The sequence below is a fragment of the Anopheles gambiae genome, chromosome 3 (genome assembly GCF_943734735.2).
Source record: "Anopheles gambiae chromosome 3, idAnoGambNW_F1_1, whole genome shotgun sequence".
In the NCBI taxonomy this organism is placed as follows: domain Eukaryota; kingdom Metazoa; phylum Arthropoda; class Insecta; order Diptera; family Culicidae; genus Anopheles; species Anopheles gambiae.
Window position 1 is genome coordinate 84,496,681 of NC_064602.1, and position 27,112 is coordinate 84,523,792.

General features: G+C 49.1%; 3 protein-coding genes across 7 annotated transcripts; 1 reads left to right on the plus strand and 2 right to left on the minus strand.

Annotated features, from left to right (window-relative positions):
- Positions 1-1,153: 1,153 nt before the first annotated feature.
- Positions 1,154-12,455, minus strand: LOC1271214 (probable helicase with zinc finger domain). Its single transcript, XM_061661164.1, has 5 exons — positions 12,294-12,455; positions 10,819-11,539; positions 9,117-10,544; positions 7,185-9,046; positions 1,154-7,088 (listed from the first exon to the last, which is right to left on the minus strand). The coding sequence occupies exons 2-5, from the start codon at positions 10,874-10,876 to the stop codon at positions 2,505-2,507; spliced, it is 7,932 nt and encodes a 2,643-aa protein (XP_061517148.1). The 5' UTR covers positions 10,877-11,539; positions 12,294-12,455; the 3' UTR covers positions 1,154-2,504.
- A 1,091-nt stretch (positions 12,456-13,546) lies between these two features.
- LOC1271213 (calcium channel flower) lies at positions 13,547-21,631 on the minus strand. Of its 5 annotated transcripts, XM_061661171.1 has the most exons (7): positions 21,316-21,588; positions 21,064-21,184; positions 19,066-19,273; positions 18,890-18,997; positions 18,370-18,475; positions 15,624-15,697; positions 15,425-15,526 (listed from the first exon to the last, which is right to left on the minus strand). In XM_061661171.1, exons 1-6 carry the CDS (start codon positions 21,316-21,318, stop codon positions 15,635-15,637), a joined length of 609 nt encoding a protein of 202 aa, XP_061517155.1. In that variant the 5' UTR covers positions 21,319-21,588; the 3' UTR covers positions 15,425-15,526; positions 15,624-15,634. The 5 variants fall into 5 exon arrangements, 4 of the variants coding, with proteins under 4 accessions (XP_061517156.1, XP_309964.4, XP_061517153.1 ...); XR_009766511.1 differs by having other exon boundaries at positions 13,547-15,526; positions 15,624-18,473; positions 21,316-21,589; XM_061661172.1 differs by lacking the exon at positions 18,370-18,475 and having other exon boundaries at positions 13,547-15,526; positions 21,316-21,605.
- A 2,193-nt stretch (positions 21,632-23,824) lies between these two features.
- LOC133393934 (zinc finger protein ZFP2-like) lies at positions 23,825-26,378 on the plus strand. The gene is made up of 2 exons (XM_061661168.1): positions 23,825-24,070; positions 24,138-26,378. The coding sequence occupies exons 1-2, from the start codon at positions 23,903-23,905 to the stop codon at positions 25,980-25,982; spliced, it is 2,013 nt and encodes a 670-aa protein (XP_061517152.1). The 5' UTR covers positions 23,825-23,902; the 3' UTR covers positions 25,983-26,378.
- The last annotated feature ends 734 nt before the right edge of the window (positions 26,379-27,112 follow it).

The following is a 27,112-nucleotide window of genomic DNA, read 5'->3' on the forward strand; positions in this document are numbered from 1 at the left end:
GCTGCCACTGCATCGATGCAAAATAGTAAATTAAAAAACTAAAAAAAAACCTACGATCAATCTATTTTCGTGATGTGTGTTGCAAAACGAATTCTTGTGTTTTTGTGGGTGTGTTTCTTTTTCGCTCTTTTTCGCTCAAGTTTTATGTAGTGGTCATTGCTTACCTTTTATAATCGTATTTTATGTATATATATATATATATATATATATATATATATAGGTATATAAATATCTCTAATCGTGGGGTGATTTAATTTTCATGCACTCTTTTTTTATTGATGACGTTACTCATCTTAGTTTTTTCTCTCCCTCTGATTCATCAGTTTTAATCCTCTGTTTTACCATTATTTTTTTCAGTTTTCAGTGTTTTTTGTCTACTTCGTTTTTTTTTTGTAAGTGAATGTTGGTTTTTCTTGGCTGTCTTTATGTTACTCGTGGTTCTTCATTTTCAAACTTTACCCATTTTCACCGAGTTTTTACCACGTTCTGTTGCTGTTGTATCTTTATCTTCCTTTGCTTAAAAACATTACCGCAAAAAAACCCCGAAATCCATCTAACACACTACATACATTTTTTGAACGATTTTATCGTTTTTATCCTACTTTGCCTTGCTTTTCCTTCTCATTGTATTCTTCGCTTATGAACGTTATCGAGTGCGTTAAGTTTTCTGTATTTTTTTTCTTCAAATTATCTCTACTCCGGAGCTTTGCTTTTGTGGGCTGAAAATAAAAACATGTACGCTATTCTTAGCGGTGCTGTGGAACGTTACAGAGACAGTTTGTTTGTTTGTTTTTTTCATTGTTACGTTATGCTTTCTTTTCGTTTAGTTTGATGCAGTTTCGCTTTTTTCTCCGCTGGACGCTCTTTGTTAACAAGCCTGGGTTTGATTTTTTTTTTGGTTTATCATTATCGCTACCATGTTTGTTGTTTATGCGATCATCTTGTCCAAAAATAAACTGTTGCATTTTAACTAAATTAACTTGGATTAACTATGTAAAAGCAAATACACTGTTCTTTATCGAAAAAAACACCATCGCCTGCGCTTGCTGAAAAAGAAATATTGAAGAAAAACAAAAAAAGACAGAAATAAAGAAGAAGAAATACCTATTACATAATAGAGAGAAGAAAAAAACAAACAAACAAAAGAAACACATATGTTACAGGAACAAAGTTTATTTCCATTGTTTTGCGGTTCGCAGATTTGATATTTTAATGCTTAGATAGGTGTATACGCATATTTATATACGCTAGGCAAAAAAAAAGAGAAAATATATTATAGTAGCGATTAGGTTCCGTACGGGTAGTATTAAATAAGAAAGCGATACAATGTAAACATACGAAAAATGAGTATACGTTTAATTAAAAAGAAAGCAAAAAAAAAGGAAAATATAACCAAACTCAAATATGTTCAAGTTAAAGAAGTAAACGTATAAAGTACAGTAATGATATCTCAATATGACGAATGCCTTACGATTATGCTAAAGTCATTTTATGTATGCGTTTGTTTGACCATCCTCCTTCCCCATTTTGTATGCATGCTGCATGTACGTGGATGTGTGTGTGTGTGTGTGTTTGTATGTGGGGTTTGCAGTTAATATTATTTCAATGAAGTTAGTATGTGTACATATGGAACTTATCGTTACCCACCCACGCCTACACGCACGCTTCTACCCATCAGTTGTGTATGTGTGTGTGTGTTATTCTTATTATGTTACGCATGTATGTATGCCTAAGTTTTTTGTTTGTTTGTCTGTTGTAAACAGTAATCATTTCCCTCCCCTTCCGTCTTCTTTTCATATATTCTGGACACTCTTACACACACACACATACACACACAGCGTGATCTTCAATGTTTTGCATTGAGTTTTCTCTACACATCTTTTTTTTTTTGTCGGGTTTTCTTTTGTTTTTGCAACATTCATATAAACCATAAGTAGACATAACTTTTTAGGATTTTTTGTATAATTTTTTCTGTTTTTTTTTTCGTTTTATGTTTTCGCTTTTTGTTTTCATTTTCTTATCTTCTTTTACCACACTTCTTACGTTGTATCTTTATCTTTATGTTTTATATGTTTCTGTTTACTAATCGTGTTACTTTTTCTGTTTCTTTTTTTTTCGCTTTCAATTTGTTGTCAAGCATTTTCCATTCCATTATCTCGGTCTGCCTTCTCGTTTGCCTGCCCAATCCGTTTCTACTTATGCCTGCCTAAAGGCGTTTGTTTTTCTATAAGAAATAATAATTCAAACACACACGCACACGCTCACTGCCACTATTTCAAAGGTTGCGCGGTTTCACAATGCCTAGCTTTGCTCTCTCACAGCAGGTCGAATGTGTATCGTAGCTAAGGAGACGAGAGATTTCTGCCACTGGAGCAGCTGGATCTCCTCGCTCCCCTTAGCGACACATTCCCTGGCTCCTTTTCTCACTTTCCATCTCGCTCTCTCTCTCTCTTTTCGCCTCTTTTTGCTCACAACTTACGCGCTCTGTCGGAAATGTTTTAACTTTAAAGAAAATAATTGTACAACCCATTGCTCTTGCCGCCGAGATTGCGCAGCGGAGCGAACGGATCGTTGCCGACGGCACCGTTGTTGCCATTGTTGGCACTGGCATCGAGCAGCGCCCCACCATCCGAAAGCTCAATCTTGCCCAGCTGCTTAAGCCCATCCATCGCATTCGCGTGACCGTGCTGCTGTTGCTGCTGTGGCTGCGCACCATAGTGATGATGCTGATGCTGCACCTGGTGCTGATTACCATTGTTACCGTGATGGTGCTGATGGTGCTGCTGATGATGCTGCTGTTGCTGCTGGTGCTGCTGCTGTTGCTGTTGCTGCTGCTGCTGCTGTTGTTGCCCCTGGCTCAATACACTAGCGTACGTTGCATGGGCGGCTGAGGACGACGGTGGCATTCCACCCGGACCGGCCCCCCCACCACCCGGCTGACGCTGCGCCAGCATGTGGTCATCGTGCAGATGGGACTGCGACTGTATCAATCCACCGGTCTGCATCTGCGAGCCGGCGTGCGACGTCAGGTGCGGCATGTAGTCGCCCCTGCCGCCCAGTCCGTGCTGCTGATGTTGCATCTGCTGCTGCTGCTGCAACAACCCGGCGGCAATGTTTTGGATCGAGCTGTAGCCGGCATTGCCCGGGAAGCAGCCTCCATTCTGCTGGTGCTGGTGCTGCTGATCCAGCATCGAATTGCCGGTAAACTGGTTCCCTCCGCCGTTCGCTGCCCCGAACAGGTAGCCTTGCGGTGCCATTTTCGGCTCCAGCATGTCGAGCAGCGTTTGCTGCATGCCAAAGTGCTGTTGCTGCTGCTGCTGCTGCTGTTGCTGATGCAGCTGCACCGAGTCGAGCAGATCCGGCGTGGACAGCTCGATCGAGTGCGAGGAGGAGGAACCGGTTCCGACGGTACCACCACCACCACCACCACCACCTGCACTGCTGTTGCTTCCTCCACCGGCTGATCCAGCACCGCTACCGCCCGACTGATAGTTCTGGCCTGCCTGGCGTCGGTACAGCGGTACCGACTGTTGCTGCTGGCTCTGCTGGCTCGACGGTCCACCAACCAGGGACGGAATTTCGGGCGCTAGCGAAGAGGACAGGCTAGCGAACAGATCGTCCGATTCGAGAATGCCACCCTTCGCACCCGCCGCTCCCGGATGGTTGCTGTTGTTGTTGTTATTATTACTGTTGTTGTTGTTGGCGTTGGATGCATTCGATGCGTTCGATCCCGGACCGGTCACTCCGTTCACCAGCACGTTGCCGTGCACTAGCGAGCCGGCAGTACCGACACCGCCGGCAGCACCGCCGAGCAGCAGCGGATCGGAGCGCATCGGATTCAGCATGTTGTCGAGAAACAGGTCCGCCTGCGAAGAAAGTGGTCCACTGCCGGCACTGCCAAGCCCGGGCATTTTCATACCTGCCTGCTGCTGCTGCTGCTGCTGCTGACCGGATGCCAGCCCGCCGGACTGTTGCGATTTCATCGAGCTCGCGACGGCGGTCGGCACCTGGCGCAGGATGTCGGTGAACTTGTTGGCCGCCTCGAGCCCCTTCGACTCCATCAGCTTGGTAAACCAGTAGTACTGGAACTCTTTCGTCTGCAGCGCCATATCGATGAAGCTCATGCCGGCCGGCAGCAGATGGTTAAAATCGGCAGGCACGTGACCGGAGCCACCGTGCTGCTGCTGCTGCTGCTGTGTGACCGATCCAAGCATGGTGTTAGCCACCTGTTGCTGCTGATGTTGCTGCTGCAGTAAATGCGCTGACGTGGAGACGGAGGGGAGATGCGGACCGCCCAGCTGCTGTTGATGGTTGGCGGCCGTGTTTCGCAGCTCCGGGAAGTGCACGTTCTGGAGAAAATGGAAGTCCGACGTCTTGTCCATGGCGAACTGGTCGGCGCCACGGCCCATCGGTGCACCGGCTCCTCCTGGTGCACCTCCCGCACCACCACCACCACCCGTACCAAGCTTCTGGCCGGCGGCGGCTGCAGCCGCCGCTACCACCATATGCGGCATTCGGTTCGAGATGGCCATCAGCTCGCTCTGGATGCTCGTCATGTACAGGTCGCCGGTTTGCGCGTAGTGTCCCTGAGACTGGGAGTTGGGAATGGCCTGAGGCGGCTGCTGCTGCTGCTGCTGAAAGCCGCTCGGGCTGATTGGCCCTCCCGCCAGCATCGGACGAATGTGATGGTTCGGCTGGGCCACTACCGGTCCTTGCTGTAGCGGACCCCCGGCGAGATGCGGTGCCTGATGATAAAGCCCGGCGCCGAAAGCGCCGCCCCCGGCTTGCTGCTGCTGCTGGGCCTGCGTTTGCATAAGGGCGGCCGCCGCTGCCACCACACCGGCCGGGCCTTTGTTGGGCTGTTGCTGCTGCTGAAAGTAGGGCAGTGGCCCGAGCGGTGGTGGTGCCTGCCCGCCCGCAATCGTTGGGCTGCGCATCGGTGGCGCTATCAGGGGCGGCGGCCCGGGACGATTCGGCAGACCCAGCCCGAGCGGATGGGCGACGGTTTGGCCGGAGGCGACGGCTGCGGCGGCAGCCGCTGCTGCCGCCGCTACCGCCGTCAGCTGGGGCCTTATCGAGGGTGGAACGTTCTTTTGCGCCAGCCGCCAGCCGGGCGGCGTGTTGCGGCCCCCGGGCGACGACACCATGGGGAAGGCGCCGCCCGCCCCGGTAGCGCCCCACAGGTTCGGCACGCTCTGGTTGGGCGGCGGTGGGGCCATGTTCGGTGGTATCGGTGGACCGCCCAGGGCTGCCGGGTGCGGTGGGACTAGGGTTGGGCCACCGGCACGGAGCGACTGCTGCTGCTGGGACGACTGTTGCTGCTGTTGCTGCTGCTGCTGCTGCTGTTGGTAGAAGTAGAGCTGGTTCTGGTACGGGAACTGTTGCTGGCCGGGCTGCTGCTGCTGCTGTACCGGTGGTTGCTGTTGCGAAGGTTGCTGCGATTGCAGGTGCTGCTGCAGCATCGCCGATTGCGCTGCCCCTGGCCCCTGGACGGCGCTGGTCGGACCGATGAAGGGCGTGATGGCCAGCTGATTGCGCATCAGCGCGGCAGCGGCCGCCGCATTCTGTATGCCCGCGATCCCACCGGCACCGGTCCCGCCAGCGGCAACGCCGCCCAGCGGGAAGCTTGCACCGCCCGCCCCACCACCGACCGTGCCGTGATGGAAGGACGAGCCCGCGCCACCGGACTGTTGCGGTGCGGCGGCGTGATGATGCGCCTGCAGGTGATGCAAATGATGGGCCGCGTGTACGCCGCCCGGGCCTTGCGCTTGCTGTGGGTGCGATTGGGGCTGCTGGTGTTGTTGTTGCTGCTGCTGTTGCTGATGTTGCTGCTGCTGATGCGATGGTCCATGGTGACCCGAAAGGTGCGGCACACCGACCGGCGGTCCTCCGTGATGTCCTGCCCCGCCATGCGGATGGAACGGACCGCCGGCCGACAGCGTCAACGCTCCGCCCAGGTTCGCGGCCTGGTCGCGCAGGTACGCCTCGCCCTGCAGCGCCCGCGGCACAAACTCGGGCGCCAGCGGATTCAGCACGTACGTCTTCTTCAGCTCCACGCCGTCCAGCTGCGAGCGCAGCAGCGACCAGGTGATGCCGAACAGGCTCTTGTTCTGGTAGCAGATCTCGATGAAGCGCTCCCACACCTTCCGGCAGCGGCCGATCGAGCAGAGCGCCACCGGGTCGCCGACGACCGCCACCAGGCTTTGGGCCCGCGTGATCGCCGTATTGAGCAGCTTCGAGTTGCTCAGGAAGCCGTAGTCCACCTCCTCGCTGCTCGTGCCCGCGCCCTCGCTCGCGTTCGCGTTGCACGTGCGCCTGGTGCGCACCGTCGACAGGAAGATCGCCCGGAACTGCTTGCCCTGAACGTTCGCGACCCGCTCGACGCTGATGCCGCCCATGCGCCGCTTGCGCAGCTCCGACCGGATGCGGAACACCTGGTCCGCGTACGGCGTCATGATGCCGATGCTCTGGTCGTTGATTTTGCCCCACGCGCTCGGCCACTTCTTGCGCAGCTCGCACACCCGCTCGACCACCTCGTACACCTCCGAGTTGTTGTAGAAGGCGGTCGAGTTTTTGTCCTGCACGTCCTCGCCGCGCGTCGTGAAGAACGTGAGCGGGTAGAACTTCTCGTGGCGCGGCTGCTTGCCGGACGCGATCAGCTTCTGCTCGTAGAACAGCTCGGACGTGAAGCGGATGATTGCGTCGTGCGCCCGGTAGTTCTCGCACAGCAGTATCTTGCACGGGAAGTCGTTCGGGTAGTGGTCGTACAGCCGCTCGAGCAGCGACACGTGCAGCTTGCGCTCCTTCGCAAAGTTGGAGAACAGCTCCGGCGACATCTGCATGTGGTCGCCGGCCAGCACGATGCGCGTCCGCTCGCCGGCAAGCGCGAGCGGCATGATCGCCTCGCACTCCATCGCCTGGGCCGCCTCGTCCAGGAAGATGTGCGTGAAGTGGCCCTTCGGCAGGTCGAGCGACGCCAGCTCCATCGAGATGTTCAGCGTCACCACCACGATCCGGTGCTTCAGGATGTCCTTCACGGTCGGGCGGCGAAAGTTGCGCATGTTGATGTTCAAATCCACCAGGCAGTACTGTGTGTAAGTAAAAAAGAGAGCAAAAAAAAAGGCAAAGTTTAATACAAACGCTTCGTTTGTCCCTTTGCCGAGAGAGGAACAGTCCCGACCCACCTTCTGTACAATACTGTTGACCGTCGCGACCCAGCGCTTGTGGTAGTAGACGCGCAGCGGGCGCGCCTCCGTCATGCCCTCCTCCACCCACGGGTGCAGATAGTCCTTGATGTACAGGTCGGCGGCCGAGTTCGAGTGCGTGCAGATCAGTATCTTGGTGCCGTCCTGCAGCAGCAGCTGCTTGATCGCCTGGGCCAGCGTGTACGTCTTGCCGGTGCCGAACGGCCCGATCAGCAGTATCGGGGGCAGCGGCACGCTGACCGGCGTCGTGATCGCCACCACCGCCTCCTTCTGCTTCGAGTTCAGCTTCGGATCGAGCGAGGCGTCCCACTGGCGCTGCGGCGTCCACGGGATGCTCGGCTCGAGAAAGATCTCGGGAAAGATGATGCGAAAGTCCGCTATCTTGTCGATCGCCTGGTGCCACTCGCAGTACGTCAGCCGGTTCGGCTGGAACTGTATGTCGGCGAGGAACTCGGTGTCCGGCTTCAGCCCCAGCCCCGTCACCGCCTTCGCCGACACCTTCAGGTAGATCATGTTCTTGCCCTTATCCTCGATGACCGCCTCGTACACTTTGCGCCGCTCGCCCGCCGGGGTGGTTTCGCGTGCCGCCGCTATGTACACCGCCTGGCAGTTGTTCAGTATGAGCCGGCCGGCCGACGTGTCCTCCGACACGTCCTTGCCGAGCTTCATCAGCGCGAACAGCTCGCCCGAGTGCGAGTACTTGGCCGTGCTGGTTGCCATGCCGCTCGGCGTCAGCAGGTAGTTCGTCACGATCGACAGCCGCGTCGTGAGGTTGTAGCGGGCGATCTGCTCGTACCGGGCGATCTCCTCCACGTACAGCAGCTCATGGATACGGTTGCGGTAGTTGTTGCGCGTCAGCCGCTTCTCCGTGATGGTGGACTGCGTCAGCACGAACGTGGACGCTTTCGGCAGCGGGTAACGCAGCAGCAGATCCTTCTCCCGCTCCGCGTCCGCCGTGTAGGCGGGCGTGTGCATGTGCGGGATCGGCGCCGTCGTAAACTCGCAGATCTCCGAGTTCGTCTCGTCCCACCGCTCCGCCGTCGACATCACGATGTCCTTCTTGATCTCCTGTATCTTGTCCACCTCCGTCACCGGCACCACGTCCACGCAGATGTGCTTCACCAGCACCGGTTCGCGCCCGAAATCGAACACCACCGTCTGCCGGAACGTGCCGTAAATCTCCGTGCTGAAGCCCACCTTGATCCGATGCTCGAGCACGGCCGGTGCCGCCTCGCCCTTGTCCAACCCCGGTGTCGCCGGTGCCATCCATTCCTGCTCCGAGTTGAGGTCTGCCTCGGACGATGGGCCACCTCCCTTCCCACCGCCCGACATGCTCTTCTTGCCGCCGACACCACCCCCGCTAGGGCCACTGCCAGGTGTGCCGCGCGGCTCGCCCGGGCACACCTGCTTCAGCACGAAGTGATTGCGGTGGGCGTCCTGCAGCAGCGCGACCGCCTTCAGGTAGCGCTTCGTCTTGAGCACGAACGACCACTCGCGCTTGCTCACCTTGGACGAGATCGTCGTGACGAGATCGTGCGAGCAGCTGTCCTCCACCCCCTCCACCTTTTCGCGCATCACCTTCTCGGGGCTGGGCGCCTGCACCCACCGCTCGAGCAGCTGCTCGGTGTAGCTCTTGCCGTACAGCTCCTTGTCCCGCGCCCGCTGCAGCTTCTTCTTCCGGTACTCGAACCGCTCCTTCCACTCGTTCAGCTCGTCGACCCCGTGCGCCTCCACGCACTGGTTGCCGTAGTGACAGTTTTGATTATCCTGGTACTTCTCGCACAGCGTGTACGATTCCGCCACGAAGCCGCGGGGCGGCGGGCGCCATTTCCAGTCGCGACCTGCAAATTATGGGAAAGAAAGAGCTACAGCCAATGGCCCATACATCCCCCTCGCGTCCGTTCCACCTACCCTCATCCGACATGATGATGTTCTGGTGGCTCTCGGTTTGGCAGTGCGCCCGCAGCTCCGACCGGTCGGCAAACGAAAGCGTGCAGTAGACACAGGTAATACTGTTCAGTTTGTCCATCGGCAGCGTACCCTTGCCTCCGAGCTGCTTCTCCTGCCCGTACCCATGGCCACCCGGCTTGCCGTGCCTGTCCATCGGGTGGCTGTTGTGCAGCTTCCCGGGGCCGCTCGACGCTGGGCCGATACCACGGCCACCACCACTGCCCGACTCCACCGAGCGACCAGTACCGCCACCACCACCACCCGGCGCCGATCCTCGATCGTTGCCGGCTGCACCCTTTCTCTCGCCCTTATCACTGTTTGCTTCATTGAATAAATTACCGTTACTATCACTAGCTTTACTATCACTGTTGCTGCTGCTGCTGCTGCTGTTGCTGCTACTACTACTGCTACTGCCACTGCTGCTGCTGTGTGTTGCGGCTTTTCCCGTCGGTTTTGCCCCTGCCGGCGCGTCCACCGCCTCCCTGCGCTTCTCATCGCCCACTCTCTTCTGACCCGGCCCAGCCGCACGCTGCTGGTGGCTCGCTTCGTCCGCCTCCGCCGACACTGGTTCGCCGGCCGCGTCCCCGTTTCCCATCCGCAGCTGGCTCTCGATCCTGCCCAGCTGCTTCGTGTACCGATCCGGGGGCAGATTGTTGAGGATGAGCTTTTCCAGCTTCGTCTCGATCTGCTCGTACTCGTCGTTTAGCGACGACTGGGAGGAACCGGTCGACGAGCTGGAGGAGCCGGTCGCCGGGGCCACCGCTTCGCCGCTCGGTGGATGGTTTTCGCCACCGTCCGGAGCGCCGCCCGACGCGGAGGCCTGCTGTAGCAGCGCCCGCAGCCGATCCAGATACCGCCCGATGTCCTGGTTGGCGCCCTGGCCCGTCGCCCACTCCTGCAGGATCACGTCCGCTTCGGCAAACTTGCGCTGCTTGAACAGGGAGTGTATGAGCCGCTTGCGCACCTTCGACTCGGTGCTGCCGGTACCGCCGGCGGCAAGTGCACCCGCGCTGGACGTTCCATTGGTGGCAGCGGCGGCGGCGGTGGTTTTGCTCGCGCCCGTACCACCACCCTTCGACGACGAGGAGGACCCGGTCGACGAGGAGGACGGCGTCGGGCTGGGAGATTCGGTGGATGATGAGGATGGGCCGGCGGCCGCTCCGTTACTGTTCGGGCCGCCGCTGGTGCCGTTGCTTCCGGCCGCGTTCTCGGCCAGCGCGAGCAGCTTCAGCAGCCGGTGGCAGTCCTGCGTCACCTGATCGTACTGCCGCAGCTCCAGGCAGCATTCTGTGCGGCCGTACAGACACGCGATCACCTGCTCCTTCGAGTGTCGCCGACCGGACGCTGGCTGGTCGCTCCCGGACGCTCCAACGATGCTGTCGTAGATGTCTGAAAAAGAAAAAAAAAACAAGCGCAAACGTGTTACTGCAGAGTTTGAAAACTGGCGAAATGAGTATTCAGGCAGGAATTGATAACTTAACGCCTTTCTTAGTTCTATTTTATGCGTACTGTTCAGTTCAACTAACTATTCCACTCTCGCATTGTTCGGCTTTTTCCGACTGTTTCATAGCAAGATCCATTTTTTTAAGCAAGATTGAACAATGTTACTTGTTTCCCGCGTGTCTGTTCGATGGTACGTGCAAATTGTTACAGCATTGCCTACCTTTTGCCTTCTGCCACAGTCGATGCCGGAGATACTCGTTGGCTTGCGCCTCGGTCATTGCTTTGGCTGCCTCGTGCAACACTGCCGACGGTGCAGCCGGAGCAGCAACCGTCCCACAGTTGTCGATATTGGTGCAACTACGTAGCTAGCAGCTCCTGTCGGGAATCTTCCGCCTTCAATATCCGGAACCGCAATCCGGGATGGTGGGGATTCACCACCTGGCTGCTGCTGCTCCCCGTCGAATCCTTGTTTTACGGACTTCTGTCTGCCTCTTTTCTGTATTCTTCTGCTTCTTCTTTTTGCACCCACACACTAAACACTTTACACATATACAGCTAAATACGGACAACGCTACACACTAACGCAGCAACGGGGAAAGAACGCCTACTGTGCGGGCTACTACCAACTACCAGGAGCGTTCTTCTTCGCGGAACAAACACGCACACACGCACATTGACACACACGCACACGCACACACACGGTAATTGTTATTTCGCGTAGTGGTTTTTCCGCTTTCAGCGCTTTCGCTGCGATACCCGCCGGGAGGAGATCAAACGGTGCGTTCCTTCCATTCGCTGTAGTCGTTTTTGGCGTCGTTCTGTGTGCCTACACGATTACTTTTTACATCTTCTACAGCCAAACAGCAAAAAATAATGTGCCGCAAAAGTGGCTCTCTCTCTCACTCTCACGCACGCACGCACGCACGAGCTATGGACGATCACTAAAATGGCAAAGGAAGAAGAAGAGAAGGGAGAGTTTGCGTTAGTTTTGCTCGTTACTTCCGGATCGTACTGCCACCGGTCGGTGGGCGGAGAGTGCCACATCCGGAGGGCCCGTGTTCCCACTGATTGCAGCCGCCTTTTTGGGAGGCAATTTGTTCCGAAAATTTTACATCCCCCGCACGGCTGCGAGCTGGCACAAAGGGGGCTCCTCAGGGGTAGGCTAATTTCATCCTAAGCGGGCACGCCAAACACGCAACAAGCACATACGGGATACACATACACACATGCACACACACGCACACACCTTCCAGTAGCAACACTCGCGCGGTGCATCCTTCTCGCCCCCTCGCGCAAGGTTTGGCTATTGCATACACACAGCCACACACACACACACACATACATACACGAACGGGTTATGTTTGCGGCCGTTTCCTGCAGGCAGGGGGGGATTTTTCCACCCAAACATTACAACATCCACCGGAAAATCGTAATCGATGAGTGGGACGGGGGGAAACCGTACCCTCTTTCGGCCACTTTTTTGCCTTTCTCGCTACGACGGAGATGCCCCTCGCCCTGCTCCACGGTCCCACGGTTGGACAGAACACGGTCCCATCTTCTTGCATGTACGCCTCAGCCGTGCAGACCCGAGACCCGTGGGTGTGTGTATGTGTGTTTGGTAGGTGCAATCGGACCCGTACTATGCATTCTTCGCCATTAGGGAGGGCTGCCGCACCCGGGAAGGACAATACTTACCCACGCCACGAACTGCAGTATCCGGAAAAGCCTTATTTCTATTCGGTAAATAATTACATTTTGTCAGGAATCTTATTTTTGCACTTCTTTTCTTTTTTTCTCGCACTCGCAGACAGCAGATGTCAGTGTCGGGGGCTGCTTTCCTTTCACCGTTTGACAGCAGCTCGGCGTTGCGCGTTTACACGATGGTGGGTTCACTACTTCAGATTGCATTCAAGCGATGCGCGAACCGAGTAGAAACATCCTTGATGTTGCAAATTTGGATAATTTAAAAACGTTGTTTTAGGAAAAGTTTTCCACTAATTTTGCATAAGCAAAGAGAATTCTTGCTTTGAAATACATAACCAGAAATGCAACCAAAGCGTAGAATTGCTGTAAATTAGTTTCCAAAGCTTATTTAATTAACCCTTGACGGCAAACGGTCGGGCACTGCAAAAGATAACCGGTATCGATTTCAACGATTTAAACAAATACAAAATAGCTTTTTCAAAGACTGTACATACAGATATGAAACTAAAAATGAAGGAAATAAAGAAATAAGTAAACATTATAAGTGCACCAGTCCCTTCGGAGCGAGTTCCTGAAAGGAGAGCCGGCCTATAGTAGTGTTGGGTAAATCTGATTCAGCTTCATGAATCCGAATGAATTGTAGAGATGATTCATTGAATCTGAATCTCGGTTGGTAAGATTCATGAATCTCAAAGATCCATTAATCTACAAAGATTCATAAATATCGAAAGATTCATGACTCTCAAAAGATTCACGAAACTCAAGAGATTCATAAATCTCCAAAGATTTATCGAACTTGAGCTTCTTATTATTCTTCTTCTTGGCGTAACAACCTACGTGGTCATGCCAGCCTATACATGTTGTCGAGACTTCCTTGGGATGTACCACGCAGCCGAATAGTTAGTTTTGCTACTGGGAGACGGTCCATACGATACTTTAACCCTCGATGAGCATGTTAGGTGGGTTCGCGCAAACTCATTTTTTTGAATATCATACATCTGTAAAGATTCATGAATCCCTGTAGATATGTGAATTTAAATGGATTCATGAATCTTTATTTCAGATTCATGAGTTTTTTTAGATTCATGTATCTTTGAGATTCGAAACACTCATCACATATGAATGAATCTCAGTGAACGATTCATGAAACCCAACACAAGCCTATAGGCATAATGGTCACTTAATTATTTTCTTTTCAAACATCAGGCACATGCAACCGATGACAAACACGGACCAAAGGTTGGTAACGGTAATATTCTTGTTCCTTTATTTTCTGCACTCGTGTTTATGTGGTTCGATATTTCTTATTTTTCTACCATTTTTTCTTTAATTCATTTCTTTATTTTTATGATTCTGTTTTGTCTAGTTTTCTATTCTTTCTTCTTCAACGATGTGTGTGTGTGTGTGTTTTTTGTTGTTCTTGTTGTTGTCTGTTGCTGTTTTTTTTTTCATTAGTTCTCTATGCGCGCTTCTCTATCGTTCTTGTATCGTACACGATATATGTATATGTATATATAGTTTATGTAAATATGGTATTCTTTACATAATGCATGCTTATCTACATGCGCAATGGAGGACTTTTGTATTAACTTCTCTCCCCCCGCCGTCGGTCGGTACGTAGGTTCGCAACGCAGGTTTTCGTGTCTTTTTTCTTTGCTAAACAAATGATGCAGAAGCTTTATTGATTTTCGCTCCCACCTTGTTTGCAAGCCGTGTCACTCATCTCCTCATGTGTCAGGATAATTTATGCTATTTAACTATTTTAACTCTCTATCTCTCTTTTATTAAGCCTTTCCAACGGTGCGCTTCCTCCATGCAAACAAAATTCAAAACAACACTTGCCCAATGATGTTTTCAATGTTGTGTTCTTCTCACACCTGCTGTTTAGTAAGAATAATTTCAATTTAGTGCCATAGTTCGAGGGCATTCCGGCACTAAGCGAAACGGGACCAACCGGTGGAACCACAGACACGAAAGAAAGCGTGAAGCACTAACAAACGTAGGCTTCCGGGATATGTAACTTACGTTCTATTTGCACCTGCCATCCGGAACAATGGGTAGCAGATGCGCCTGAATGCTCCGTCCGTCCACCATTCGCTTAACCAGCTTCCCTTTAGGCCCTTCGAAAAGCTGCTTCCCGTCAAAGCTAGGCAATTATTATTAACTCGAATACAGCAAAATTGTTCTAACACACAAGCCCCACGCAGCTCGAAAGGTAGCTCTGGAATGTGTACTTCTGTCTGCGTGCATCTCAAACAGAACCAGTGGATTATTCGTTTTGTTTTCATCAACGTAGCAATTGCTTGTGATTAGAGTAGGGACTAAAATTATCACATTTTCTAATATATGAAACATTTGCAGAGCATTTCGATAACTTAGATCTCATAAATATTATTCCCCATGCCGCGATGCATGTGTACAAACTCTGTAGCCAAACGGCACAAGTGTGTATGTTTGTGTTTGTTCACAGTGAACAAACAATTGCTTTGGACGTTTGTAAGACGGGAGGAAAATAGGCACAGAATGAAATAGAAAGACAGGATAAACAAAAGAAAATTTCTCCATGCTCTGGCATGTGAGTTGCGTTTTAAAAAAGGTCCAACTAAAAACCGTCTCACCTTCTTGGTTTACCTATTTTGTGTTTAATTCCATTTGAAATTATTCCTTTCTATCGTACGCTCATATCAAGGGTTAAAAATAACGCAAAAAATAGGCAAATTGAAAGCAAGCGGTCGTTTGTAGAATTTGTTGACTATTAGGTGTAGTAAAGCAAATGGTATTTACTTTATGTTCTCTCGGTACAATTAACACACTGTACGACTGATGTTGTTTTCCACCGAAATCTATAACCAAAACCAAAACAAGCTAGGAGACAGAGCTGAGCAGTAGTATGTACGTGGTCTTACACAATTAAACTACTCCACGCTCCGTAGCAGCATCGAAAGAAGCGGTTCGAAGAGGGATGTGTACATAGAGCCCCTACAATGCTATGCTCACTGAAACAGCCCCATTCCTCAGTCTCGCAGTCCTGCTATAAGTTGGGTAGCAAACGTACGCACGCACAGACACTACCTCCTACCCCTCCATATCCACTTGAGATAAAAGTGGCGCTCGCGCCGTGCCCCATTCCTCGCGTTTTCCTACAATGCCTGCATGCGTGCTGATGGGTGGCTCATTTTTTACCGCACATGTTTTAAGCTACACTATCGTACGGGGGCGGTGCGCTGTAAGAGATCGGTTGGACATTATACACTAGCGTGGAGTTCTGCTTGGTCGTGGTGCTACCACCACCGCCACCGATGACATCGACTGACGACATACCGTTGCCCTGCTCAGCGGACGAGCTGGCTCCCGCCGACGTTGTTGCCGCTGCTCGCATGTCCTCTAACGACGCTCTTTAGATGATGGCGATGTAAACAAAAACGGTAACGAAAACGAGAAGAGGGAAAAGGAAGAAAGAAAAAAACGAAACGAAAATCAAATTGATGCAAACGAAAGTATGAAATTATACCAAATAATACTAATAGATATGCAATTAGAGAAGCACACAAAGGAGAGAAAATAAAAAGAAACCAACGACAGGTTGGTAGTTGGAATGGTTTAAAAAGCAGTGAGCACAAATCTATGTTACAGGGTTTTCCACGGTTAGTTGTCATAGTTGTCGGACACTTCCTTAACTCTTTCTTATTCGAAGTGAACTTCATATTGGGGGAACCGGACTCTATGGCACCCTATTCCTATTGGATTTGTCAAACAAGCGTGCCATAGAGTCCAATTCCCATTACATTAAGTTCATTTCAAATAAGAAAGAGTCAAAAAAGTGTCTCACAGCTATGAGAACTCCTGGACAATCCTGTATCATGAGCAATGGAAAGGATGTACGTGAATGCTTAACTAAAAGTGATTGTAAACCAATAATCGCGTGCCTTTAAAACGAGCCATACAATAAAATGAAAAAATAAACAACAGAAACACACATATTAAAAGTAAGCACCATACAGCATGAATGAAGTTCCAAGCGTCTTCGCAGTAGTTCGTTTAACTTTACAAAAATAGTCCTCCCTTCTTCGTGTAGTATATTCGATATAATGTATTGCTTAATTCCTTCATTCACACACACACGTTCGTTCTAGTGAGTGGAGATGCGGTTGGGAATCACGCGCCCCATACGACCGACCGTTGGGCAAGGGAGGTTGTTTGAGATCATGCTGAAGGGTACTGGAGCAGATTGTTACCACACAATCGCTCCCTCGCTCGTCCCTTTGCTATTTAATTGAACCGTCCATCCATCCTAATTTGCATTGTCCTTATAACGTGTGTGTTGCCCTGAACTACTCCTACAAAGCACGAGTCCTTACCACTGGGTAAGTGTGTGTGTGTGTGAATGTGTCTGAGGGTTGCGTGATGTGTGTGAGTGTGTATGTATGTATGATCTCATTTATTCAACACACTCTTTAACACACACTAAACCAATGTTGCAGTGTTTTGTGTAGTTAGTTTCGCCTTAATTAATATCCTTTTCTCCTGTTCTCTCCCCCTCCGTCACTTGCATTGTTTGCTTCTTCTTCTTTTTTTTGGTGGGTTTATGCTTCTTTTTTTATGGACAACTGGTTATGATTGATTCACATGCCAACAACAAGCACCACTAACGCGCAGTGGAACTCTTTCAGTGTTTAAGTGTATGTCACGGTATCTCGGAGTGAACGGGTTTGCTTAACATCGCCCGCTGGTACTTCTGTGTTACCTTGCGCTGAACCGCATCTTGGTTATTGTAATATGGTAAACGATATTCTCTATATGGTTTTCTCCGATTATCAACATATGGCGCATTTAGCCGAACGCCAACTACCAACAACCACACATCCTTTTCGGCCAGTGCTGGACAAGTATTGTGTTCAGGGGAGATTAGACAAGACAAGTAGTGGGGTTTCGTGTGTGTTTTTTTGTTCATGCGTTGGGGATGTTTCGAGTAACAGAGATGTGAGAAACGATATGGAATTACGATTCTCTAGTTCACGTAAATTTGTTTTTTTTTTGCACCTTCAATTTCTACTATCACCATTAAAATAAACTATGTTGAACGCGGGAAGAGAGAGCAGACATTTCATCAAACTGCACTTCATCACTACACACAAGACCACAGCGCAGCTCTAACGCACGTCAAAACGATTGGAACAAAGTGGTACTTAAAGCCAAATGCTAAATGCTTCTCTGGAACAATGCCGCGTGAGCCCCTACTTCCGCTACTACCGGATCGTTTCCATTTTGGTGCAATCGCTTCGAGCAATTCAATGATTATCATCTAGACGGCAAATAGCTAATCTAACCAAACCATTTAATTATCTACTATGAACGTTCGGCCATTGCTCTATTACTCTTATCCCTCGTTCTGTGCGTGTTATTAATACGTTTGTTAATTGCTGACCAACTGTGTCCGGCATTGATTGACATTAAACGAAACTTATGCACACGTACGCACTTAAACGATAACTTTAATAATTAAGAATTAACTCTCAACTTTAGCTATCGAAACACCCCTTTTCCCTACAAGCTAGCCCTGTGTGTGTGTGTGTTCGCCCTTCTACATGATTGAGCTCGTACGTGTGTGTGTGTTTTAGCTTAGTTCTCTTATCTTTGTTGTTGTCTGTTTGTTCTAGCGTTTTATTTTCATTTACTGACTCGTTTGGTTCTTAGTTGCAGGAAGAAAAGGATTTGCCTTCTGCCTACGTACGACTACGGCGATGACAGCGATGGGAATCGGAGAGGATTTCTTTTTTTCTTTTTATGGCGTCGAAGGAGGTATTCAGTATTCGAGCGATACAGGGAGAGCAAATGGGGTGAAAGTGGGCTACTGGACACAACTAGCCGTGTTTCCGATTTGCTATCCCGTGAGCAAAACGTTTGTGTGTTGGTGTGTGTGTTTTTTGTATTTTTAAATGCTTGTTTTTGCTTTTGCATGATGAAGGAGCAGCGAAAATTGTTAAGAAGCTTAATGGGTTTATGGTAGGTTGTTTTTTGGTTTTGGAGGGTTTGATATTTAGTGAACGATTTATGTTGGACGCCATACATCGGGGTCCTCCATCAGGGTGGAGTGTTGGTCCGTTGACGGGACGCCCTGCACCGGGGACATCGCGTTCGGGGAAGCCATCGCTGCCATATCCTCGCGCGATCCTCTGCACGATTGATCCATCGGTACCGGTGGTATTATATGATGATTTTAAGATGATGATGATGATGATGATGATGATGTTAAGGTTGTGTTTCACACAAGTTTAGGTAGAAGCAAGTGTTATTTTTTGGGTGGTAGAAGTAGTAGTAGTAGTAGAAGTGGTAGTAGTAGCGTCCGCGAATGTTATTGAAAGGTAAAAAGAGGAGATGCATATCAGTAAGTAAATTCAGGTGATTAGTAATTCGTCTGTAAATTTGTAATTAAATTAGTTTTGTAATTTCCTCAACTTTATAAAAGCCCTTCAAATCGAATATTTGATGAAAATCGAGATCTTGCATGTTGTACCCGCTTAATTTAATTGAAATATTTACAACACCCGGTTCATTTTCGTGTTATAACTGTTTCATCATATACGTACTTTTTGCCGAGTGCCATCATACCGTACAGCATGCCGGTAACGAATATAAGCCCACAGCCGAACAGGCTGCCCAAGCCCAGGCACAGGATCACCGGCGGGATGGAGATACTAAAATTTGAAACCAAAAAAAAGCGTACATCAATAAAAGAAAAGCATTGCTTCCTAGCCGTACTTACATGCAGTAGAGCGCGGCCCGGTTCCAGTACGGCCGCTGGTCGGCCTTCTCTGCCGCCTGCTGCACATAGTCGATGAAGATAAAGCAACACGGTGCCTCTATCGCCAGCACCACGAACCCGGCCAGTATCTGCAGGATGCCACCGACCAGGCACCCAACGTCACCGAGCAGTATGCCGATGCAGTTGTACAGCCCGAACAGGATGGCAACTAAAAGTAAGGGGGTGAGAGGATCGATCAGAAAGTGGTTTTGTAACATGCAAAAACATTGCTTTTTTTTATTAATTTTCAATTAGTCCACTGTGTCCGTTCAATTAATAATAATAATAATAATAATAATAATAATAATAATAATAATAATAATAATAAATAATGCGTTTTAACAGTAATGTATGGATTTTAAAGCGAGTGAGTTCAATAGCACACGACCCCATTTGCTTAACTGTAGCGTGACTATTCCGGATATCTGTTTTTTCCTCTTATCAGTGGCAGCATACGGCTTTGCGGATGATGTTTTCAGTTCACAACACAGTAAACGCCCTTCAGAATGTAAATACAGTCCACAATATTTGTCTGCACACGGTGGTACACATTAGTACAAAATTAATATTAATATTTGCATCGAATAGCCGGATTAAACCGTTATCAATAAACAATCATTTTTGCTGCAATTCGTATGTACGCATGTTTGTATGGGTAATAAATAATTGTGCTGTGTGCCTCAACTTTGTGACGTACTGTGCGTATCCTGTTGCTTGGATTCTGTTGCAATTTGAATTGCAACGATTGGCTGTTGTAAGGATGTATAAAAAACTGCATTCGCGCGCTCTCCAGCCCATCGAGCACAGCATCCTGTTCTCCCTCTCAAGCTGTACTATTTTCTCCACCCCACCCATGTTGTGTCCTGTCCCCTTGCCGTAGTGTTTGTATCAATTACATAATAACCTTCAGGCGGGTTGAGATGATAAAGTCCTTCCTATTAGCACTGGTAGGAGGAAAGGCGATATTGCCAACCAGCCATGATGTTGCGAACTAACAAAAAAAAGGATAACACACCCCACACATACACACACACACACATACATACACTTCGATACAGCGTGTATTCACGTAAGAGAGGGGTAGCTTTTCGCCCGCGCCCCCAAAAGTAAACCTCTCCACACACAGTGACACGAATGCGCGCACACACACACACACTTATTGAAAGGCTCTCCGCACCAACACACATCACATCTTTTGCTGCTCTCGGTTGTACTCCACCGCGGAGGGGTGTAGCGCGTATACGGAGGAATTCTCTTCGCCTCGCTAGACACGCGCGTTCACTTTCTTCTCACTAGCTTTTTTATGGGTGGCTAGATTTTCCACCAGAAACAAGTGAAAACTCCACTCGCAATGCCAAAACACGGCGCGAAGAGGGAGGGAAAGGGAGAGACACGTATAGGAAAGTAATCCATAGTTTTTGCACACAACGGAGAAGTGGCAGGAACGGTGGTCACATAAAATCGCGGTTGGTCCGGAACGGGATTTAATTCGTTCGCTTGATTTTCACACTCCATGCATTATCACTTCGAGGGCTTCAGTTTCTTCTCTCGGATTACACGCACACACACATACACACACGCGCGCATATTTCGCGGACGCTAATTAATGCAAAGAATAAGAAAAAAAGCTAAAAAAATCTATTTAAAAAAACCCCTAAAATTAGCTGCCCTGTTTTCCTGTTTCTTCTGTCTTCCCCTCCACAGTGCGCTATCTCTTATCAGTGAAGCTGATTCATCCGTCAAATCCGTCCTCTCTCCCGGAAAGCTAATCAAATTGTCTTTTGCTTCACGGCTTTCGCGAGTTTTCGTTTTCTCGCTTGGGCTAATTCATAACTGGGCAATAAGCAAAGCAAAAAAAGGCCATAAAACACTCTCCCTAAATGGTGGGTACACCGAGCCCCCCGTCGTCGTCGTGGTCGTTTCCACCTTTCGGTTTAACCGATCGATAAATCTACTCACAGAATCCACCGACGATTCCCGCCGCCCGTCCACCGTACTTCAGATGCCACGGCACATCGTCCCGCGGCACATTGTCCTGGCCGGGGCGGGCCATCAGGGTGGTTAATCTTTCCGCGAACGACTGGAACGATACATTACGAAGCGGGAGCGGGTTAATTTAATTGTTGAAACTCGTCCGGGATTGAGAGCATGTTTTTTTCTTCTCTATCGATTCGGCTAGCAGAAAACAAAAGTCGATAACACACTTCTTACCATTTTGCTATTGCTTTCTTTTGCGGGCGCTGTGCTGCGCTTTACTTTCCCGGTGTGCCGAGGGTGAAAGTAGATAACCTTTTCTTTTTGCTAGTTGCTGGCAATAGCTTTCGAGCCACGGATTCACGATTCGCACCGTGCGCAGGTATTCTCGACGGGACACGAAACTGGACACGAACAAGCTGGCCAAACTCACAAGTTTTAATCCTTTTCCACTCTCTACGTAAATTTTGCTAGCGTTTTGCTGCTCTGGCGCCCCAAGTAACAATTTCCTCTTGGGTCACGATGACAGTTCAACTTTTCGCGTTCGTTCGATACCCATGCAGCGCTTTTGGTTGGGAAGTGTTTGACAGCTGCTTCTTATCCGGCACCGTTAGCAAATACAAAATAACGTTTATTGCGATAAGGAACTGATTTCAAACTATGGAGATTTAATATTTAAATTAAAAAAAAATTAGAAAATAAATGTTCATTTAATTCATCAATTTGATACAAACAATACCCAAATAACCATGATACCGAAAACGCCACCAATTTCCTGTACTAAAAATCCAGTTTCATTAAACAAAGCTAAAAAACTATCAGTTTGGTGGGTTAAGCCACACGGCCACAGAAGCAGCCACTTCAATGTTGTTGAAGTTAGTTTTTTATGCACGGGCAATTTATTTGCTCAACATGTTTCACCTGTAATAAAATGTTATTTAATTGTGCAAAGGAAGCAATTAGACGTGTGTGTTTAAGTTGGTTTGTTGAAAAACATTCATGTGTAATATGTGTATATGTGTGTTTGTTTACTTGCGATCGAACTCTTCCATTTCGCTGGTCAGTGCATAGTTTATAGACTAATAATATTGCGGAAGTTTAAGTGCAGTGATGTAAGTGAATGAATTTAATCAATCGAAGAGTTAAAATCCTGTTCAGCATATTGACCTTAGCCAACCCTTGACCAAACTTTTCCTCAAAGCATTTTTGGAAAAGGTGGGTTAAGGGTGGGCAAGATAAATACATCGGATCGGAACTGGCAGCTCCGATTGTTCTAAAATTTCGTGGGTTAACGACTGAATCGACCACCACAAACCCACGTGGGTTTGAAGTGGTTTTACAGTGGGTTAAGGACGATTTGGTTATTTGGGTAATTAAAGGAAAAAATGAGATTTTCTGTTACATGTGTCAGCTAATCATTTCAGCAACAATCTAGCAACCAAGGGTTTGGCAACCAAGAAAATATTTTATAATGGCAACCGAGAATGTGTTTCGCCCAGGTTCAATCATGGCCTATATACCTTTTTTACTTTCACAGCAAAAATATTATAAAATGGTCGTATGGCCAGAACAGTGGGTCTTCTTCTTCTTCTTCTTCTTCTTCTTCTTCTTCTTCTTCTTCTTCTTCTTCTTCTTCTTCTTCTTCTTCTTCTTCTTCTTCTTCTTCTTCTTCTTCTTATTCTTCTTCTTCTTCTTCTATTTTGCGCAAAGTCCGTAAGACATGCCGTAAGAGGCGTAAGACATGCCGGCCTATACATGCTTTCGAGACTCATTTAATTACCACGCAGCAGCCCGAATTGCAAAATTTGCTTAAGCAGCTCATTTTGGCAAGCTAAAGATCGCTGCCCGAATTCATCTTTTGCAGTAATTAAACAGCATCAAAGTTTCAGGTTATTTTTTCCATTACGACACCTTGCTTGAAAATAAAATACAAATAAAATACCCCCCAGCACCCTTGCGTAAGGAAGCGGCTTACGTCAGGACTCCACAGAGCATAACACGGAGCGCAACATAACAACTGACAGCTTCCAAACGCTTCAATAAACGCTTGCGGAAGGAGGTGAAGTGTTTCATAACCTGTCGGTCATCGCAGTAGGTTGGTACCTTTTCTACGAGCAATGAGCGGCCAACTAAGAATATTCAAAACATGTTACCAGCAAAGAAGCGTTTTCTGAAGCGTTTGGCAGCTGTCAGTTGTTATGTTGCTCTCCGTGTTATGCTGTGTGGAGTCCTGGCGTTAGGCGCTATTGAGAAGGACCACCTGGAACTTTAATGCTGTTTATCTACTGCTGTTTATCTTGGCTGCTTAAGAAATTTGGTTATTTTCACTTAAATATTTCTGTTATTCTCTACAAAATTAAGAATAACAAAACTCACTTTTTGTTTGTTTATAAAAACAACCGTTACTTTTCGGTTGTTTAACTTTTTTGTTATGGTGGTTTTTCGTTCTGTGGGCGGTGGCAACGCTCATCGGATGCGATTTTATCGGACGAGATTCATATGGAATTTTACAGATAACGTCGGACGTGCGATTTCGTCGTCCGACGTTATCTGTCAAATCCCATATAAAAATTAGACAGGCCGTCCGATAAAATCGCATGCGAAAAAGCGTTGCCACCGCCCTGTCTGGCAGACGCACGAGACGCCCGATAACGTATCAATTAAATTAGTTTGATTTTGTTAGCTGGGTGTACCATCACGTTGCGTTTATATTGCATGATTCAACCGGCGCTAATTTTGACAGCTATATCGACTTTGTCGACCGGGCACAAATCGTACAATTCGCACGAATGTAAACAAACGAACTTGCTGGCAGCAGGCAAAGATGTCCACTCTGGACGCAAATCTGGAGCCAAAAACTACGCTTTACGACTCCAAAGTGTGCCGGTTGTGCGGTGAAAAGAACGACAATGGACGCCCGCTGTTTCGCGACTGTGACGCGAACGATGAGTGTGAAGTGAGCAAGCTGATTAACCAGTACCTGCCGGTGAAGGTAAGTGCTAACCGTGCTAGTAGTGGGCGAACAAAACACGCAAATCAAATCTGCCACTCTGCCGCAGGTCCACAATGACGGCGTTTTACCGCGCTGGATCTGTCCCGGGTGTCACATTCAGCTCGAATCGACGGCACAGTTCTTCGAGATGATCCAGAAGGGACAGCGAACGATCGAGTCGATGAGGGCGAAGGAGGAACAATCGGTAGCGGCGACGCGCGCGATGAGCATGCGAACCGACGACGTCAGTCAGCTGTGCGATATAATGGATCCGGAGAAGTGGAACGAGCTGTTCGAGAAGCCGGGCATGACGGATAAGGAGGGCCTGCTCGTGCCGCTGGAACTGTTCGAGCTGGAAGATTTGTTCAAACCACTTGAAACGGCCCCAAAGCCGCCCGTACCTATGCTGCCGGAAGAACCGCCTGCGCCCGAGCAGGTGGAAAGCGTAACCGTAGCATCTAAATCACAGCCGCTGGTCACCGGCGAAACCGGTGACGAGCGAGACCGAACCGAAGCGAAAGATTGGATCGTCAAGTCGGAAGTGACGGGTGAAAGCAGCAGTGTCCGGGGCCAGGTGATCGGTTTCGTGCACCACAACCACAGCAAAACGGACATCGGCAACCTCGTGCTGGTGGAGGACGCTACGGGGAAGAAAAAGATCAGCGCCAAGTTTGTGTGCGACATTTGCAGCGAAAGCTTTGCCCGCGAACCGCGCTACCTGAAGCACCGGAAAACGCACACCATCCTGTTCGAATGCTCCGTCTGCTTGCTCAAGTTCGGCTCGAACGGGAAGCTGCTCGTCCACCAGCAGCAAACGCTGCACATCGGCAAGGGCATGGTGGAGGGTTTGCAGCTGCCGGACGAAGCGGCCGGCAGTAAGCGAAGGGGCGAAACTGCAGCGAAGGAAGCGGCGGCTAGCGAACACCAAAGCGAAGTACCAGCGCAGGGCGGCGATAATATGTACGCGTGCGATAGTTGTGATAATACGTTCGCCGGGTTGAACAGCGTCCTGCAGCACGAGGGATCGGTCCACGCGCACGAAAACCACTCGTTCGTGTGCATCGAGTGTGGGAAAGCGTTCCGCGAGAAGAATCTGCTGCACCGGCACCGGCAAACGCACGTGCAGGACCGGCTGCACCGGTGCACGGTGTGCGAGGCGGCGTTCAAAACGCGCTCCACCCTCACCAAGCACGCCCGGTCGCACGAGGGCACCAAGCGGTACCGGTGCACGATCTGCGACCAGCAGTTCGCGTACAAGTCCGGCTACGACAAGCATCTCGATTGGCACAACGGTGTCAAGCCGTTCGAGTGCGAGCACTGCTCGAAGCGCTTCTCCCAGCGCGGCAACCTGAAGGAGCACCAGCGGGTCCACTCGGGCGACAAACCGTACCAGTGTGGCGTGTGTGAGGCCCGGTTCGGGACGAGCTCGCAGCACCGGGCGCACGTCAAGCGGCACGAAAATGTGCGCCCGTACGAGTGTGACATGTGCGAGAAGACGTTCGTGGTGCGGGAAAACTACAACACGCATCTGCGCCGGCACCGCAACGAGAAACCGTTCGCTTGCGATGATTGTCCACGCTCGTTCGTGGAGCGGTGGGCGCTGAAGAAGCACGTGCGAACGCACACGCAGGAGAAGCCGTACAGTTGCAAGCACTGTGGGAAATCGTTTGCCGATCCATCGAACCTTTCCCGCCACGTGGTCTCGGTGCACGAGAAGAAGGTTAAGGAAGGCGGGGAGGAGGCGAAGTCCGGTGGTGCAGCAGCAGCGGTGCCGGCTGAGCATGGGGCCGACGGGGGATTGCTGCTGTACGATATGGCGCTGCGGGATGGTGGACCGAGCGGTATCGATGCGCTGACCGAGGACGGAATGATTTCGCTGGATGATGCTGTGATTTACATGGAGGACCACTAAGGGCAAGGCAAGGTAGGCGCGCAATTTGGTTTTTGGTTCGATTTGAAGGTGCTACTACAGGTTAGTAGAATTAGTATTATTTTACTTACATATTAGAAGAGTGAAGGGTTTCAATCACTAATTTGAAAAAGAATTCACTGTAAAGGGAAATTCTTCTCATTTTTTTATACCTAAATTAATTACAACTGATGTTGGTGGAACAGAGTTGGGTACAAAGAATGGGTACAATGTAGAAGGTGATTAGGGCCACAAGTTTGCTTTTCAGAGGAGTGATCCATCGTATACTTACTGAGCTGTAGTGAAAATGAATTCCATGATACATGAAATTATTAAATCTACCAAGAGAAAACATGTTTTAGGTCGGTAATGAATTAAAAAATTGAACAACAACAAAAATCCACCGGTGTCCAAGTTATTTTCGTTTGTTTTGTGTTGTACTTAGTGTCTCTTTTTTAAATAAATATCTTATAATTACAGCGTTTTCCAGGTCAGTTACTAATGTAAACATTGTTATTCACCGCTTGCAACATGTTAATCCACATGAATCTAATATTTCATTTCCATCATCATAAATTTCTTCAGCATGATTTTCAACACGTCTTAGGCTGGATTGAGTTTGACAGTTCTTTGTGATGTGTTGAAAATTATTTGTTGAAACAGAAATTTTATTATGTAGCAAATGCACCATCTGACAGCTGTTGAAAAACATCTTGGAGGCGGTGAATAATTATGCACACATTCAAAAGAGATTTGGAAACCCTTGTATGTATCTATTTTACTATATTTTTACTTGGGTTTTCCGAGTCAATCTCCAATGTGCACAGCATTATTCATCGCTTGCGAGATGTTTTTCAACAGATGTCAAATGTTGTATTTGCATCACAAACATTTGTCAGTTCTTTCGCATGATTTTCAACACATCACAATCTAGACTGAGTTTGACAGTTCTTTATGAACTGTTAAAAATCTTGTAGAAGAATTGAAATTTTACATGGTTTTCCAAGTTACTTTCGAATATTGTAGATATTGTTATTCACCGCGTGCAGCATGTTAATCCTCATCAATCTGATATTTCATTTGCATTTGCATTTGCACAATAACTTTAAATTTCTTCAGCATGTTTTTCAACA